A 16,289-nucleotide genomic window follows, 5' to 3' on the forward strand; every position below is an offset into this window, starting at 1 on the left:
CATTCCGTTTACCAGTACAGAAGCCAATCACATTTAACTATTTCGCGCAAGTGTGAATTTTGATTTATTTTGATCTGAAATCAGCCGTCAAATGTTCTTCTCCTGCCTTAGCACTTGCAAAGAAAACGTCATAACGGATCCCAGACCAGCGATTAGAGTGACGCGCAAACGCTCTGTCAGCCGTCCAATCAGAGAGCTCCATGTCACACAGCAGCGGGTTCAGAGTGGAAAGGTTTGCAGGATGAAAAAATGGCAGCCGTCGCGCTGCGGTGTTGGCATTGACCAAAATGGCAATTTTTTTTCGATAGAACGTCGCTCCCAAGTACACAGATTACTTTAATATGAAGAATCCCATAGACACATTCAACTTGGAACGCGTTTAAAAGACCTTGAAGCATGGCTTTACTGAATGAGATTGTGTGGCGGTTTTTGCACGCGTTGCTCTATGTCCAGCGCGCGCTGCTCGACTGGTTCCGAGTCCACATCTGGAGGTGGAAACGGGCCGTACTGGGATTGTTACTGCCCCTTGCCCTCGGCTTTCATAATCCGAAAAAGACTGGACCCATAGGCAAACGGCCCAGCCGCCGGGTTCGCTGGGGAGCCGATGGCAGGACGTTAGAGAAGCTGCCACTTCATGTGGGGTTATTGATCACTGAGGAGGAGATCCAGTTCACGGACATCGCCAATCTAGTGGTCTGGTGCATGGCAGTAGGCATCTCATATGTTAGTGTTTATGATAATCAAGGTAAGATTCTTATGCATTGAATAAAGAGATGTGAATGACAGTCACATGCTGTTTTTTCAACACCCATGACTTGAGCAAAGAGATCAATGCACACAATTGATGTATTGGTGGAGTAACTTACTTTGTGTTCACATATGATTGCCTTTATGCCAAAGCTTCACCTGTTTCGCTGATATTGATGTCGGATAGTATGGTTATGGTTATCTGTTCATTATATGGGTCAAAGACGAGAAGTCCCATTTTTATTTCCGTATCAAATTAAACGTACATGTGATTTTGTATAAATTTATATACAGTGAACTGATTAAAGTGTCTACTTAAGGACTTATGTGAAAATAAAATGTCAAAATATGGGTGAAATAATGTTCATTCGTCATTTAGCAATAGCATAACATATTTATGTGAAATTGAAACCACATACTCATTCTGACCTGTACTTATAAAAACGCATAAAACAAAATGTTGCTAAAATATATATTTTAGTATGTTTGTTAATTTAATGTTTAAATGATTAAAAACCTCTTGTTAACAAATTGATATTAATTTAAGTTAATACATATATATATATATATATATATATATATATATATATATATATATATATATATATATATATATATATATATGTATAAATAACATGTGACTTGCACCAAAACCTTTTTATTCCTTGACTTCAAGAATAAAACTAGAGTTAATAATACCGTTATTTTCGTTAATAGTTTTCGGTAACACTTTAGTATAGGGTTCCAATTCACACTAATAACTAGTTGCTTATTAGCAGGTCTATTATTAACATATTGGCTGTTTATTAGTGCTTATAAAGTACATATAATGCATGACATCCATAATCCTACCCAATACCCTAAACTTAACATCTACCTTATAAACTATTAATAAGCAGAAAATAAGGCGTTAATTGAGGCAAAAGTCATAGTTAATGGTTAGTTAATAGTAAGAATTGGACCCTAAAATAAAGTGTGACCTAGTTTTCTTTGAACCCTTTGAAGGGTTTGAAGTGCATATTAATCAGACCTTTATTCTCATCTTTATAATTGAACAATCTTTCTGGTCTCTTTCACCTCAATATATTTCTCAATGGAAGTAAAGAAGTGTCTGATATAATATTTAGCTTCTAACTTTTGACAGATATTTTATAACTGAGAAATGTATGGTAAGGGTGAACAGAGGTCTGAATCATGTTGTCAATAGTGATTCATCAATTAAAGGTCATCCTTTTTCTTTTTCTTTTTTTTTTTGTGCCAAGAAATTACCTTCGTTATTCATACATTCCACTGTGGACTAAGTAATTTTAGGAAGAAAAGAAAACAAGATGTCAGCTGTTGAGTGGTTTCTCCTCCCTTTTAAAAGTTGATGCTTATATTAATTTTGCTCTATTGTGTTTTATTATTTAACAGTGATTATTCCCTGTCAGAACAGCACTGTTTCCCACCCGTTGAAAGCCACTGATCTTGAACTACATTGTCGAGTTCAGCAAATTGAGTTCTCTCAGTGTGACATGTTCCTCAATTAGCCTCGAGTTTTGAGGATCTAAACTTGTCTTCTGAAAGTGTGAGGTTGCTGATAACATCTTTAGATTGGTGTTTCTGATATAACAGATGCTGAAGTCTATAAGCTGGGTTTTATGGTTGTTTCCAACTTTAAAGGATGAGGAATATGGAGGTTTCTCTCTGAAACTATAGTGTCTAATGGGTGTGGGACATGTTGTTTTACAGGTGTCTTCAGGAGGAATAACTCTAGACTCATGGAGGAGATCCTAAAACAGCAGCAGGAGCTTTTGGGAATGGACCGTTCCAAATACTCGGTGGAGTTTATGAAGAACAGTGCAGATAAACCGGAGCATCAAGGTGAGGCTCAAATCCTGAGAAAATGACTTGCTTTTTGTTTGAGACACCCACTGTGGGTGGACACCTGTACAAACAGGTCGGATCAGAATATTTAGTCCAGTATGATTGAAGGTTTTTGCTCATGATCTATGAAATGGATCACAATGATTAGTTGTTTATACCTTTTTATCTGTTTTCAAGGCTTGGGTTTGGAAAAGCAGGTTAATTCACTTTTTAATAAACTTTTATGCAGTTTTTGTCAGAATGTAAAAAAAAAAAAATATTTCTGCTGACCTCAGGAATTGGTTTTATTTTTCAAAATATGCCTTGAGCAAGTCCTCTTTGGAGGATCATATGGAACCCAATCCAGAGTGACACAGTTATACATAGGAAAACCTGTTTTTCTTATTGTTTTACTCCTAAGCTATCTATCTATCTATAGATAGATAGATAGATATATTAGAACTCAATAAGTACTTTTCTGCTCATACAGTTGGACTAGTTGTTCATGTCATAACATATTTATACTTTTCAAAAGTTTGTGGTCCGTAAAACAACTGTTTTCAGGATTGATGATAATTAGTGGTTGACCGATATGTTTTTTTGACAGCGGATGCCAATATCTTGGAAAGCAGGGGGGCCGATAGACCATATAAAGCCGATATGATTTTTTACATTATTATTATTATTATTATTATTAATATTTAAGAAATTTTACATTGGATTACAAAATAAATGGGTAAAAGAAAGATGCTTATACATTTAGATGTCAGCATTTTTCACAAATAAATAAATATTTCATAAAAATATTATGTAAAATGAAAGTAAACACTGTAACCTAGAGGACACTCTATTATAGCAGTTTTCTAGGAAGTTTGTGTGTAAATATTTCTCTTCAACTACTTCCTTCAGGACGGATATTTAAACTCTCCTTGTATAAATCAAATAAATATAGAAATTCATTTATACCTGCTGCAATTAGGTTTTTAATTGATTTATTGTAATTTGTGTGTTGTGTTGTTATATGTTGTTATATGTATGTGTATGTGTATACTGCTGTCTACACAAAGAATTGCCCTCGAAGACAATAAAGTTTAATCGGTCAATCTCGGCGCTGTCAAAATACCTCAAACACATCTGCCAAGTACCAAATCAGCAGCTTTGTAACTTTGTGTAGTCTTGTTCACAAGATGTATTTAGCTCTGTCTCATCACACACATCTGACTTTCATGGAAAGACTTCATATTTAGTCACTTGTCATAGACTTTGCATCACCCAGGTGCTTTAGTCTTTGTAAATGTTGTCCATATTTTACTTAATGTAAATGCAAGTCATTTTTTACTGTCTTCTATAGTGTTCTCTTGTCAGTCGGTGGTGAAGGTCTTATCTCCAGATGATGGGCGGCTCAGTATCGTCCAGGCAGCCCAGCAGCTCTGCCGGGACGTTGAGCTGAAGGAAAAGACATCCCAAGACATTAACGTCACTGTGTTGGACTCATTACTCAGAGGTGCGTTTACAGCATGTTTGTTAGCTGACTAGCACAAACCAGCAGATAAATCTGACATTTAGTCCTCTAATTTGATTCCAGTCAAAAGTGCAATCCGCATTGAGCCTTAAATTTTTTTATTATGTATAGAAGTGATTAAGGACAAATGTGTTAGTCTTTGAAAAAAATTGTGCAACCACAGGTTGTATTAGAAGAATCATTTCTGCATAATTAAAAATGCTTCCTAGTATTTTAACAAATAAATAAAATAAAGGATCTGATCAATTATTTTCCTTTCTTCAACGAATGTCGATAGGGATTACAAGTGAAGAAAAGGAGAAAAAAAAATGTTTTCAAAGTGCCTAAGGAAGGTCTTATGAAATGATTTATGGGACTATTTATATGGTAATTTTACATATATTTATAGATTTCTTTATAGACTTTTTTTTTTTGTGACTGAATCAATTAAATAAAACTTAGCCGTTTCACTAAACTCACTCTTGTAGATTGACAGTATTATGAATATTGTTTCATTTGATTAAATATTAATAATATAAATTATATGATTTATTGTATTTGGACATGTTGTATTGAGAGATAGTTCTGTTATTTAGGACCTTTTTCGCTTTTTGTATTGTCTCCAGCATTTTCTCAGTTACCAAAACAGCCTGTAGTGTTCTCATTCATCTTCAGAATAATTTGTCCACTGATGCCTGTCCACCCCCCCCCATCCCCCCCACCCCCATGCAGAGTCAAAGAACATACCAGACCCAGACCTGGTGCTGAAGTTCGGCCCTGTGGAAAGCACACTTGGATTTCTTCCCTGGCACATCAGACTAACAGAGATTATGTGAGTATGCATGTGCATCGATGTCATTGAGCAAGCATAAACTGTACAGAATACAGGAATGTTCTTAAACCATAAAACGTGTTTTGCTTTGTACAGAACACTTGATGTTTTCTTCTTTTTGGTCCTTTCCTCTGCCTTTCTGCACGTCTTAAACTCTTAATTTGTTCATTCACAAATGAAGGCCTTAAAAATGTCTGAAATTGGAGCAGAATGTCTGCATGCATTGCAAAAAAATTCCAGTACAAATATCGTAATAGCCTTAAATCGAAATACACCTACTAGATGCAAAATGCAATCTTGTTGACTAAGACATGGAAGAAAATTAAGTGAGTTCATGCTTCAAACAAGATGAAGATGGGGTTCTTTTAAAATACAGTGGCCTTCAAAGCTCCACAATAGATGTCTTAAATTTAAAATCTAATTTAAACCTTGAAATAAAGCAAAAGTGTACAACAAAAATAATTTCTGTTGAAAAATGAGGGATTGGTAGAAGTGTGTGCTTTGACATAATTACGTTCACTGTGTGTCAGTGTGTACGGTGGCATTTTGCCTGGAGAGTTTACTTAAATCCTTTCGCATGATTATCAGCACAGATTAACTGTTAAACCTGTCCATGCTGACACACTTATCTCTGGAAGCTTTGGAAGTGTGTGTGATGACGTGAACAGCAGTGTGAGATCACGGCACACATGCAGACTTTCATTGCATTGCACCATACAACCATTGTCAGCGTCCTGCAGTGTGATAGACTCAATCTTAACTGTTTTAAACGCCAGTTTTTACCATATCAGACTGTAAATGATAAATGCGCTGTACCCATTATAATATATAGAAGGAATATAGAAGGAAGCCTGTATTTTTCCTTTTCAGTGATAATTGCAAAATTGCATTGTTCAACACTGTACGGGTTTTGTGTTTCTCTGAGCTTCCACTAGATGGCAGTGTGTCACTGCACTGATTCACTTTAAAATCTGTAAATGTAGAAAATCAAAATGTTTTATCACAATACAATTGAATCAATGTAAAAAGTACACGGGCAGAATATCAAGATCTGTATACTAATATATATATATATATATATATATATATATATATATATATATATATATATATATATATATATATATATATATATATATGAATTAATGTAATTTATTAATGTAATGAAATTCTAATATGATAATATTTTTGTGGAAACCATGATATATATTTTTTCATGATTCTTTGGTAATTAAAAGAACAGTGAAAATATTTGAACTTTTTTTGTAGCAATATCTTTACTGTCACTTTATCAATTTAAAGTGTCCTTTCTGAATTAAAATATTAATATTTTATATTAATGTTAGCCTGAATGCACTGTAAGTCGCTTTGGATAAAAGCATCTGCTAAATGCATACATAAATAAATGCAAAAAAAAATCTTAGTATATAAATGTAAATAATTAATATATAGAAGTAAATCTGAATATATAGTTAGAAGTCTGAATATATAAATGTAAATTCCAATATGTAAATGCAAGTCTGAATATATAATATATAATTCATGAAGATATAGTTATTCTGAAAATATAAATGCAAATCTTGAATATATAGGCTGTTCTCTACATCTTAATGTAATTGTCTTTAGTATCAGACATGCCAGTAGACAGAAGATTTTTTATTTAAAGAAAACAGAATGCCTGTAAATCATGTATACATGTATCAGTGCAGATATTGTATTATATTAATTATAGCATATTTAGTGCATATCACTTATCAGACCTATCAGACTCAGGCTTTATATAATTATTCCCTGTTTGGCTCTTCATAGTCTTCTCAGCCTTGGATGGTGTTTGTCTGGTACCTGAAAATACACATGTAGTCTGTTAATCAGGGAGGTTTTAAAGAAATTAAAATAAAAGTTTAACTGATTGCACAGAATTGATTTACAATTATGTGCCTACATTTCAAGTATATAATTAGCTACATTTTAATAATATCATCTCAGCTACCCTGAGGAAACCACGTCTTATGTTCATTCCACGAAAATGGAATGTGTGCATTTGGACTAAAATGAGTAGTTGTATAGCAAGGGTACATTAATTTGATCAAAAATAGCATTTATAATGTTGCAAAAAATTATTTTCAACTAAATACTGTTCTTTTGGATCCTGAAAAAAAAAAGTTGTTGCTTAATATTTTTGTGAACACTGTTTTCAACATTGATAAGAAGAAATGTTTATTGAGCAGCAAATCAGCATATTAGAATGATTTCTGCAGGAAACCACAGAAAAAAAAAGTTTTACAATATTTAAAAAAAACAACAACTATTAAATTGCAATACTTATGTGCATAATTTTTTCATGTGTATTTTTGATCAGATAAATGCACCCTTGGTCAGCATAGGAGAGGTTGTCTGTTTTTAAATGTCTTTCTTTATTTCAATGTAATTTAAAGTTTCTCTCCTCCTGTAGCTCCATGCCGTCCCATGTAGACGTCTCTTACGACGACCTGTTTGGTGCTCTGCAGCGCTATGCGATGTGTGAGCAGCGGCTGGGCAAGTGAGGAAGAGTCCGCAGAGAGCAGAACAGAAGGAACTGAATGATGGAGGGGGTCCGTCCCTCTCTTCATGTTTACAGTACAAGCACTGGAGCCTCAGCGCCAGCAACCCACTGCTGCTGCTCTTCTCTTCTCTGCTCTGCCTGGATCATCTCTGTGTGTATGTGTGTGATTATACTTGTGCGTTTGTGTATGTGTGAGTCTCTCATGAGTGAGTACATTCAGAAAAGGATGCCAGCGCTACCCTGCGATGTGCCCACCAGCAAGCCAGTCGCTCAAGGAACTTGGTTAGCCACATGGTGTATATTTACCATCATTTTTGGTTTTACTTTCTCATATCTTTGGACACTTTGGATTGGTGGCAGTTTGTAAAAGTGCACTGAAGTTGTACAAAGTCATCCGTCTTGCCAAACGAGAGTCCTTGGAGAGAGAAATGCACTTGTAGTTGCACAGCTGCTTTCAGACGACTCAGACGTGCGAGAGCTTTCTTTTCGACGGATCTTCTGCATGCCGAATCTGTCTTACTGTAATGTCATGCTCCCATTAAGGAATAACAAGCTCTCTTAAATGGTTATGTGTGTTTATTGGTAATTGTGTTGTATGAATGTGCACGTACGTGCCACAAATGACAATAATTAACGTTTAAGCCCTGAAGTTTGTTATTCTAAGTGCGTAAATTGATTGCTCTACATCGTTCCCCTCGAAAGCTCTCGCCGTTCGTAATGGCTTCTGGTGCTAATTATGTTTTTATTTGATTTTTATTTGTCATCGGTAAATATCGCTTCATTCAGAAGTCTGTTATTTTTCTCTGCCAGTGTCTCTATGCATCAGAAATGTTTCACATTAATAATTTGTGAGATCCGTGATTGTTTTTTTTTTTTTTCATAAAATGCCCCCAGGCTTTTCATCGTTCTGCTTAGCACAAAAACTCTTAAATATGTAATTCATGGGTTGCCATTGGAAGGGTTGGTTTGCTAGTGTCCAGTGTGAATGTATAATAAACGTTACTGGAATCCTTTAACAGTAGTTGTATTGAGAGTGGCATTGATTCTTCTGAGGTGAACTCGAAAAGAGGAATGATTTTCTGTTGCAGTTTCACTCTCACACTTGGCAGGTATGTCTTTTTTTGTGTGTGTGTGCGTGTGTGTGTTTCATCTGACAGTTCTTCATCTGGCTGCCACTTTTATCCAAAGTGACTTGTGTTCAGGCTATGTATTTTTTCACTGTGTTCCTTGGGACTTGAACTCATGGCTTTGGCATTTGTAGTGACATGCTCTAACAGTCACGGGAATTCTGCTGGTATTTTGGCTGGCTACATCATAAATAATTCTTCTACCTATGATTCAGCTTTTCGTCCATTAGGTTCACATATACTGCTGAAATATACTGATGAAGTCTCTCAGGCTCACCAAGGCTGCATTTATAAATTAAAAACACAGTAAAAACAGTAATATTTTGAAATAATGCAGTTTAAAATGACTGCTATTTTTGAAAGTTTTAAAATGTCATTTATTTCTCTGGTGCCAAAGCTGAATTTTCACCATCATTATTCCAGTCTTCAGTGTCGTATTATTCATTATGGATTGTTGCTGGGATTGAAAATATGTTCGGTTGCATTTTTAAAAGCATATTTGCCTCAGGACGACAGAATAATGCTGGGAATTAACATAAATTTGGCATAAATTTAGGTTTTCGATGCAGTTTGAAATTCAGTCTTACATCTCCCTTATCATTTTTAATGTATTGCATATTTTATTTGGAAAAGCTTTTCCATATTTATTTATTGCTATTTTTCATATCACTTAGATTTTTTTATTCATATTTTTGTCTTCTACATGAATTCATAGCATTTGGTTCACAAACTGCACATGCAAGCAAGAAGAGTTTATTGCCTTAAACCTCTTACAGAATCTAGTTTCTCCCCTTTGTGTGTGTGTGTGTGTGTGTGTGTGTGTGTGTGTGTGTGTGTGTGTGTGAGTTTCATGTAAGTGGCTGAACATGAAATACACATCTTTGAACTAATGATAGCTGCACTGAGGGATTCTTCTGAGAAAACATTTAAGATGTTTGGGAGCATCTGAAGAACATATAGTTGTGATCTGCAGCTAAACATTGGGAAAATAATATTCTATCTTGTATACAATATATATAAAATTGTTGTAGCGGAGTAAATTCGAGGTCTGATATAGAATTAATCTTATTAATAAATCCATATTTCACCATTGATTTGAATTAGGAATAAAAATGAGCAGCAAGACTTGCTGTACTGTGTGTAAAGTGCTGCATTGTTATCAAATGAGCGATGTTGAGTCTGTTATGTAAATCATTTAAAGCAATATTAAATGTATTTGTTTCCTTGGAAATGTTATATATTTTTATAAAAAGTTATATAAAATTTGTTTCCTTTAAAACTCCATATTAGATTAGATTAAATTCAATTTTATTGTCATTGCACACATTGGCACAAGGCAACAGAATTATTAAAGGAATAGTTCACCCAAAATTAATGTACTTCCCCTTAGGCACTCATGCATTTTTATGGATTATGGATTTGTAATTTGGCTGGAAACGACGGTTAAACCCCCTTAATGATGGATTTGTTTCTTACAAAATTCAGCTTTTCACTTCACAAGACATTAATTGATTAAATGGAGTTGTTTGGATTACTTGTGGATTATTGTGATGTTTATATCAGCTGTTTGGATTCTTAGTCTGACGGCACCCATTCACTGCAGAGGATCCATTGGTGAGCAACTGATGTAATCATAAATTTCTCCAAATACTCCGTTAAGACTTAAAAGCAGTTGCACATCAGTAAGACTTTTTTTTCTTTTTCTTTTTATTTAATAAGGTTAAAACAGAATTTTCAGAAAATCATATTTTCCTATCCCTAAGAACCTGGACATTACAAATCAGGTCAATGCAAAAATATCATGGATAATATGATAAAATATGAAAGGTCAAACTTATATTCTAAAGGGCGGCTTGTCATAACGGGGTTGAAGGCTTCTCTTTAGAAAAAACTTGAGTGAAAGACAGACATTATAAATTCAATAACAGAAAAATGTATATAGCCCATTCAAATATGCATGGAGACAATCTAAGCCATTTTACCAATAAAACTTTAATTATTTTTTCTTTTAATTTAATCATATATCTGTCTTTTTATTATATTATTTATTGCATCATTCCCTAAAAACAACTTTCTTCACAGTCTAATGAAATGTAGACAATTTGCTTAGTCAAGGAATACAGTATCCAAATAAGTCTTGTAGCTTTTGTTCCCACGGTTTTACTTAAATTGAAAAATCAAACCAAGCAAGCCAACAATTTTTCACATTTCATAGAGCATGATACGAGTGTACTTATTGATAGTGGATTAAGAAAGTATATCTGTGTCTGTCTGAATGACCTTTATGGAGCTCTTTGTTAAAAACCCTTTATTCTTTTTTTATTGTCCATGTTTCCAATAAAGCACAAGTCCGTGTGGACCTCCATTCAGTCAGAGAAAGGCATCGACCACCGCTTTAGGTGATCCACCCCCCGAGGTTAATAAGGTAAATATTGCAGCACAATAACACCTAGAATAGAAACAAATCAATTGATCACTGGAGCACATTGAACTGAGGTGCTTAGAAAGCATAATTCAGACCTGCCTACAAAATAACATCTTGTAACGGATTAGGCAAAGTCTAAATGCTCATTAGTTTGTTTCAGAGAACACACAACAGTCAGGATGCATTAGCGGATACATAAATCCACTCAAGGACCTGCTTTATGAGCTCTACACTTCCCTCGTTTTATTGATTTGAATTTGTGCCTATTTATAGTACAGACGTTATCAGGTCGTTCTCTTGTAATAGGGTGTTTGTCTCCTGCCGCTCGACAAAGCAGTCATGTTCCAGTCATAGCACTCAGCAAAGGAAATAGGAAAAGGCATTCTTCAGGCTGCATGAAATTGTAAATGGATTTTGCATCTGATAGTCTTTCAGTCAAAAAATCAATTGGAAGATATTTGCCGTGTTTGGAATAGCATACTAACTACTATCATGTACACTGCATACATTTCTGTTTGCATGAAGAACTACTACCAATATGGGCAGTCTACAAGCAAGCACACTGCCAGGTATAATCAATCCCACAATGCAATGCACTCAACTTGACCTTCCATTTCCTTTGTGATGAACGGACCAGGAGAATTAGAAAATCTGGAAACTCATGAAATATTTTGGATTTCATTTGTCAGTTGTATTGCACACGGTGTGCTCTGTTGTATAACAGCGCCATTGAGTAATATTGCAGTTTTATAATGCAGACTTAGACACACTTTTATTTACGGACTGACGAATAGATGTGCTTCTCTAACACAAGAATCCCCAGTAGGTTATGATTGCACCTGCTGTCTGTAGAGTCCCTCTGAGTGAGTCCGTGACCTCTCTCTGCGCTTCAGCCACAGAGAATACACTCTATGCTGCGCTTTCTCACACATGCAGTATGAGCGCCAATCCTGTTCAGCATGCTGGCCACTGGTTTCCATGACAACTAAGGGATGATGGGTTGTCAAAGCCTGTATGAAAACAGTAGTTTCTCAACCTAAACACCAGCTGATATTGAACGGCCTAATCTATCATATCAAGTGGATGTTGATTTAAATTCAAAGCATTTTGCATCAAACCAAATTAAAACAGAGCTTTAAATCATGACTTACGTGTTGTACAGTTCTAAGCGCACCCATTAAACATTAAGATGTACTGCAAGTAAATGCAATCCATGTATCGATTTCAGCCTGGAGCATCCATAACTGTTGGGTTTTGGCACACTAACAAGCAGCTAGGTTTAGATGTGCAGCCCTTTAGGAATGAGTAAGTGATCGTGGGCTTTGTGTTTTGACATTTTGCTGCACAGGGAATTGAAGTACCTGGAGAGTTTACTCATGGCAAGATTACATCCTCTGAAGAGAAAGCTAGAGAATTCATTCAGTTTTCTTTGCCTTTGTTTCTTTGCTTCTTTTTTTTTTTCTCTGGAAGACTTTTTAGTCCAGTTCATGCTCAATATTGTATTTCTTTATTTAGAAAGAAAATGCAAAAATAAATACAAAATTAAGTTTTACTAAGATTTTTTTTAAAATTAGTTTTATTAAATTAATGTAAGATTATTCATTTCATCTATATGTAAGATTTGTGGTTCCTTTCCCCTACACCTGATTAATTAATAAGCAGAAAACCGGTAAATGATTTTTTATTTTCCCTTGCTCTTCCTTCTCAGTATTGTCTAAAGTATTGCTATATGTTATTAAAAAAACATTATTATTGTAATTATTTACATTTATATATAGAAAGTTGATTTATTGTTTTTTTTCTTCCCCTTTTAAAGTTATTTTACTTTATTTCATTATTTTATTAAACTCAATTTATTTTAATTTCTCTCTGTATATATACACATATGAAAAAAATCTGAAATTAAATTCCTAAATAAAATGTAATATTTAAAACAAATATTTGTTCAATCAACAAGTCAAAATTCAAGTCTTTTGTAACTACTCAGCACTGAATGGGGCAGGTTTTAAGGATTTGACTATATATCTAGATTTATACAATGTTTTTCTATAAATGTTTAGCATGACTGTTGTATTTATATTAGAAAAATGCACACAACTGCTTGTAGGAAGTCATTTTGAATGCAGCCGACTGCAGAAACTGACAAAGTGGATCAGCAGAAAGATACTGAATCAGTCCTATTGTTTTTCCTATTATTCATAAGAGAAATGGAAAAATATCTTTGTGTTGTCCCAGATCTGTCATTACTGACAGCTAGATAAATAAGTGAATAAACTTTCATTGCACAAAAATAAATTCATAAATTGTCTAGTAACAGTTTTACGACCCGAGTTGAATAAAGCTTGTGCATGTTGAACATGCTAGTATGGTTTGATTCCCAGGAAACATAGACACTTGAACATGATGAAATATGTATTGTATAATATAATAAAATGTCTAATCATAATTTATTTGCTTTTTGTTTTATACATTTTACTTTTAACAAATACTCTTAAATGTATGTATTTATGTAGGCCTATTTAATTTTTTTATTCATTCTTTACATGTATTTATTAATGTTCTTACATTTACATATTGTTTCTTACATTCACTGAATAGGATCATATTTATTTGAGTATACTTGTTATACATTTTATAAATCAGCTTACATTTAAGTAGGCTATTCATGTATGCATTTTTTATTATTTATTTTATTTCGCTACATATATTTATTCATGTGCTTTATATTTTTATTTATTATTCAATATTTTATTTTTGCAATTAATGAATATGCTTACATTTATCACTGTGGTTTATTTTTTATATTGTATAAATATTTTATATTCACTTATGAATGTGGTTACATTTATTTATTACCGCATTTTTTACTTCGATTAACTAATTATGATTACATGTTATTATTGTTACATTTAACAAATGTGCCTACATTTCTTTTTATTTAATGAGCGTCATTTTTAAATCCTTCTCATTGGTTGACGCGTACTGTTTGAAACAGCGGCCTCTAGCGGTCAAACTGTATTTCTCTCTAAAACGCACCGCCTCCCAATAATCGCGGCAGTCCTGCTCTGGCGTTCAGAAAATGCGCACCGAATCACCGGGAAACATCAGCTCCGAAAGCAAACAAGGGGACAGGTGCATCGTCGCGCGCGCATGAATCTGTAACACCCAGCGACTTCTAGGAGCCTCCAGCATCCCTCCTCCTACATCACTTACTGGAGATACACACACCTGTCTGTTTATTCTCAACTGCAATATGGAGAGCTAGAGCTGCTCGGAATAACCAAAGCCTTAGGAATGATCACTGCTTACTGATTGACCGCTTCAGTTTTCAGCTTCAGAGATGATGCCCGAGCACCAGAACCATGTTGTCACCACTATTGAGACCATTCCATCAGAGACAGTCACTGCATCCCCATCGCTGTTTCAGAGGATGAAGAAAGTGTTTAACAGGTAAGAGAAACTACAGGAAACGCTTGGATTTGCTCTTCCACGATAGCAGAAGTCAATGCAACTTTGTTGTGCTGTGCACATTTATTAAGAATGTTTTTGAATTTTGCATTCGCACTTGGTTTGCTCAACCGTGTTCACATCAGAGTAAACTGAAGCATTCGGTTTTAATGCACATGTTAGACTTCCCAATAGTGCATACAGATGTGATGTTTGTGATGGCTGTTCCAAAACCTTTATTTTAATCTATAGAGATGTGAAGCAAGCCCTGTTTTTATATCAATAAGCCGTGGGCAGGTTTCTTTTGTCATTATTTTTACTATTCAGTTGGACATAGATTTAGAAAAATATTATTAATTTTATGCCATTTTCTGTAATTTCTTAAATGTATTCCTATATAACATCCCTTGTATGTTGTTCATCTGACTGCATGCTTGGAGTGAGCATTACTGATTGTCTTTTTGTACAAGTCAGGAATCTCTTCATCACGGTGACGGAAAGGTCTTGAGGAGAAATGCACACTTTGTCTCTTTTGTCTTGTGTTCTGTGCACGTCCATCAATCACAAGTGCATGCTGGCGCCACAAGAATTCTGTCTCAAACGCCTGTTCAAGTGTGGCCGCAGAAAAACGGTTGTGTACAATTTGGCCCAATTAAACTGTGATCTGAACAAATTCGGTCTGAAGATCTACTCTTGTTCAGGTTCTAAGGTGGCCAGATTTTGGTTTAGTTTGGGTGGGAGTCAGTGTCAGAAAGGAACTTTCCTCTTCAAATAGATTTATAAGTATTTTTTACCTTTATAAATACATATATTTTTAGTGTTTTCAGATCAGATTTTAGTCTTTTGCATCCAAAAACATTATTTTGGCACAAAATTTGCATTCAAGACTGAATATAAACAAATGACAATTACAGGTCAATACACTGAAGGAAATTTAACATTTTCACCTTTTCAGTTAATAAATGTAAAAAATTTACAAAGAAATGACATACCAAATTAAATGTTCATTCTTGAAGAAGAGAGTCTGAAATTGTATTTTCTGGTAAAAACGTATTTTTAAAAATCTTTGTTTACAGTCAGTGTACAGTGTCTGCAGTCAATGAATACATTACTAATTAAGAATATGAATAAGTTTAAAATAATAAAAAAAAATATATAGATAAATTTAATTATGTGTACTGATAAAAGATCAAAAGCATTTTCCTCCCATATTTTAAATATTGAAGTATAGCATTTTATTTGCCTCAAGGCCTTGTTAATTAATTGGGATATTCTAGCATTAAATGTGTCAAAAGCGTTCCTCTGACTTGTTCGAGTTGTTTAATTGTCTGGTAATTTGTTTGTCCGTGTGTGTAAGGGTATCTGGACGGGAGGGTTCAGCAGCTCCAGTTGTGTGTGTGGTTATGCAGAGAGGATGACAGCTGGTACTCCTAGGTCAGATGAGTCAGGCTGCCCACTCTTTCTCTCTCTTTGCCATCTGCTGGTCCTTTCTATTCGAGCCACTTGCCTTTATTACCCAGAACAATGTCCAAGGAGGTGGAATCTGTGCAGGGGCAGATCGGGTTGCACGCTGGGTGCTTCAGTGCCCATTGTGAAGCTGCCAAATCTAGAATCTGCTCTTGCTGGTCTATTCTTGCTGAGGAATCCTTTAATCAGCTGGATGCTACTGTATAGAAATTAAATTTTTTTTAGTGCTGCATCACTATTTCCAGTGCATATACCCTTATTCATTAAAATGTGGTTTGTAACTCATCCCACAAAGTTTGTGCGAGCATATACAGCATATTGGAAACAAAATACCATATTCAACTAATTTTATAATG

General features: G+C 34.6%; 1 protein-coding gene across 1 annotated transcript; it reads left to right on the forward strand.

Annotated features, from left to right (window-relative positions):
- Window positions 1-208: 208 nt before the first annotated feature.
- LOC113093815 (dehydrodolichyl diphosphate synthase complex subunit nus1-like) lies at window positions 209-8,488 on the forward strand. The gene is made up of 5 exons (XM_026259377.1): window positions 209-745; window positions 2,479-2,610; window positions 3,944-4,096; window positions 4,826-4,925; window positions 7,378-8,488. The coding sequence occupies exons 1-5, from the start codon at window positions 397-399 to the stop codon at window positions 7,466-7,468; spliced, it is 825 nt and encodes a 274-aa protein (XP_026115162.1). The 5' UTR covers window positions 209-396; the 3' UTR covers window positions 7,469-8,488.
- Window positions 8,489-16,289: the final 7,801 nt, after the last annotated feature.

Source organism: Carassius auratus, unplaced genomic scaffold, assembly GCF_003368295.1.
Source record: "Carassius auratus strain Wakin unplaced genomic scaffold, ASM336829v1 scaf_tig00215156, whole genome shotgun sequence".
Taxonomy (NCBI): Eukaryota; Metazoa; Chordata; class Actinopteri; order Cypriniformes; family Cyprinidae; genus Carassius; species Carassius auratus.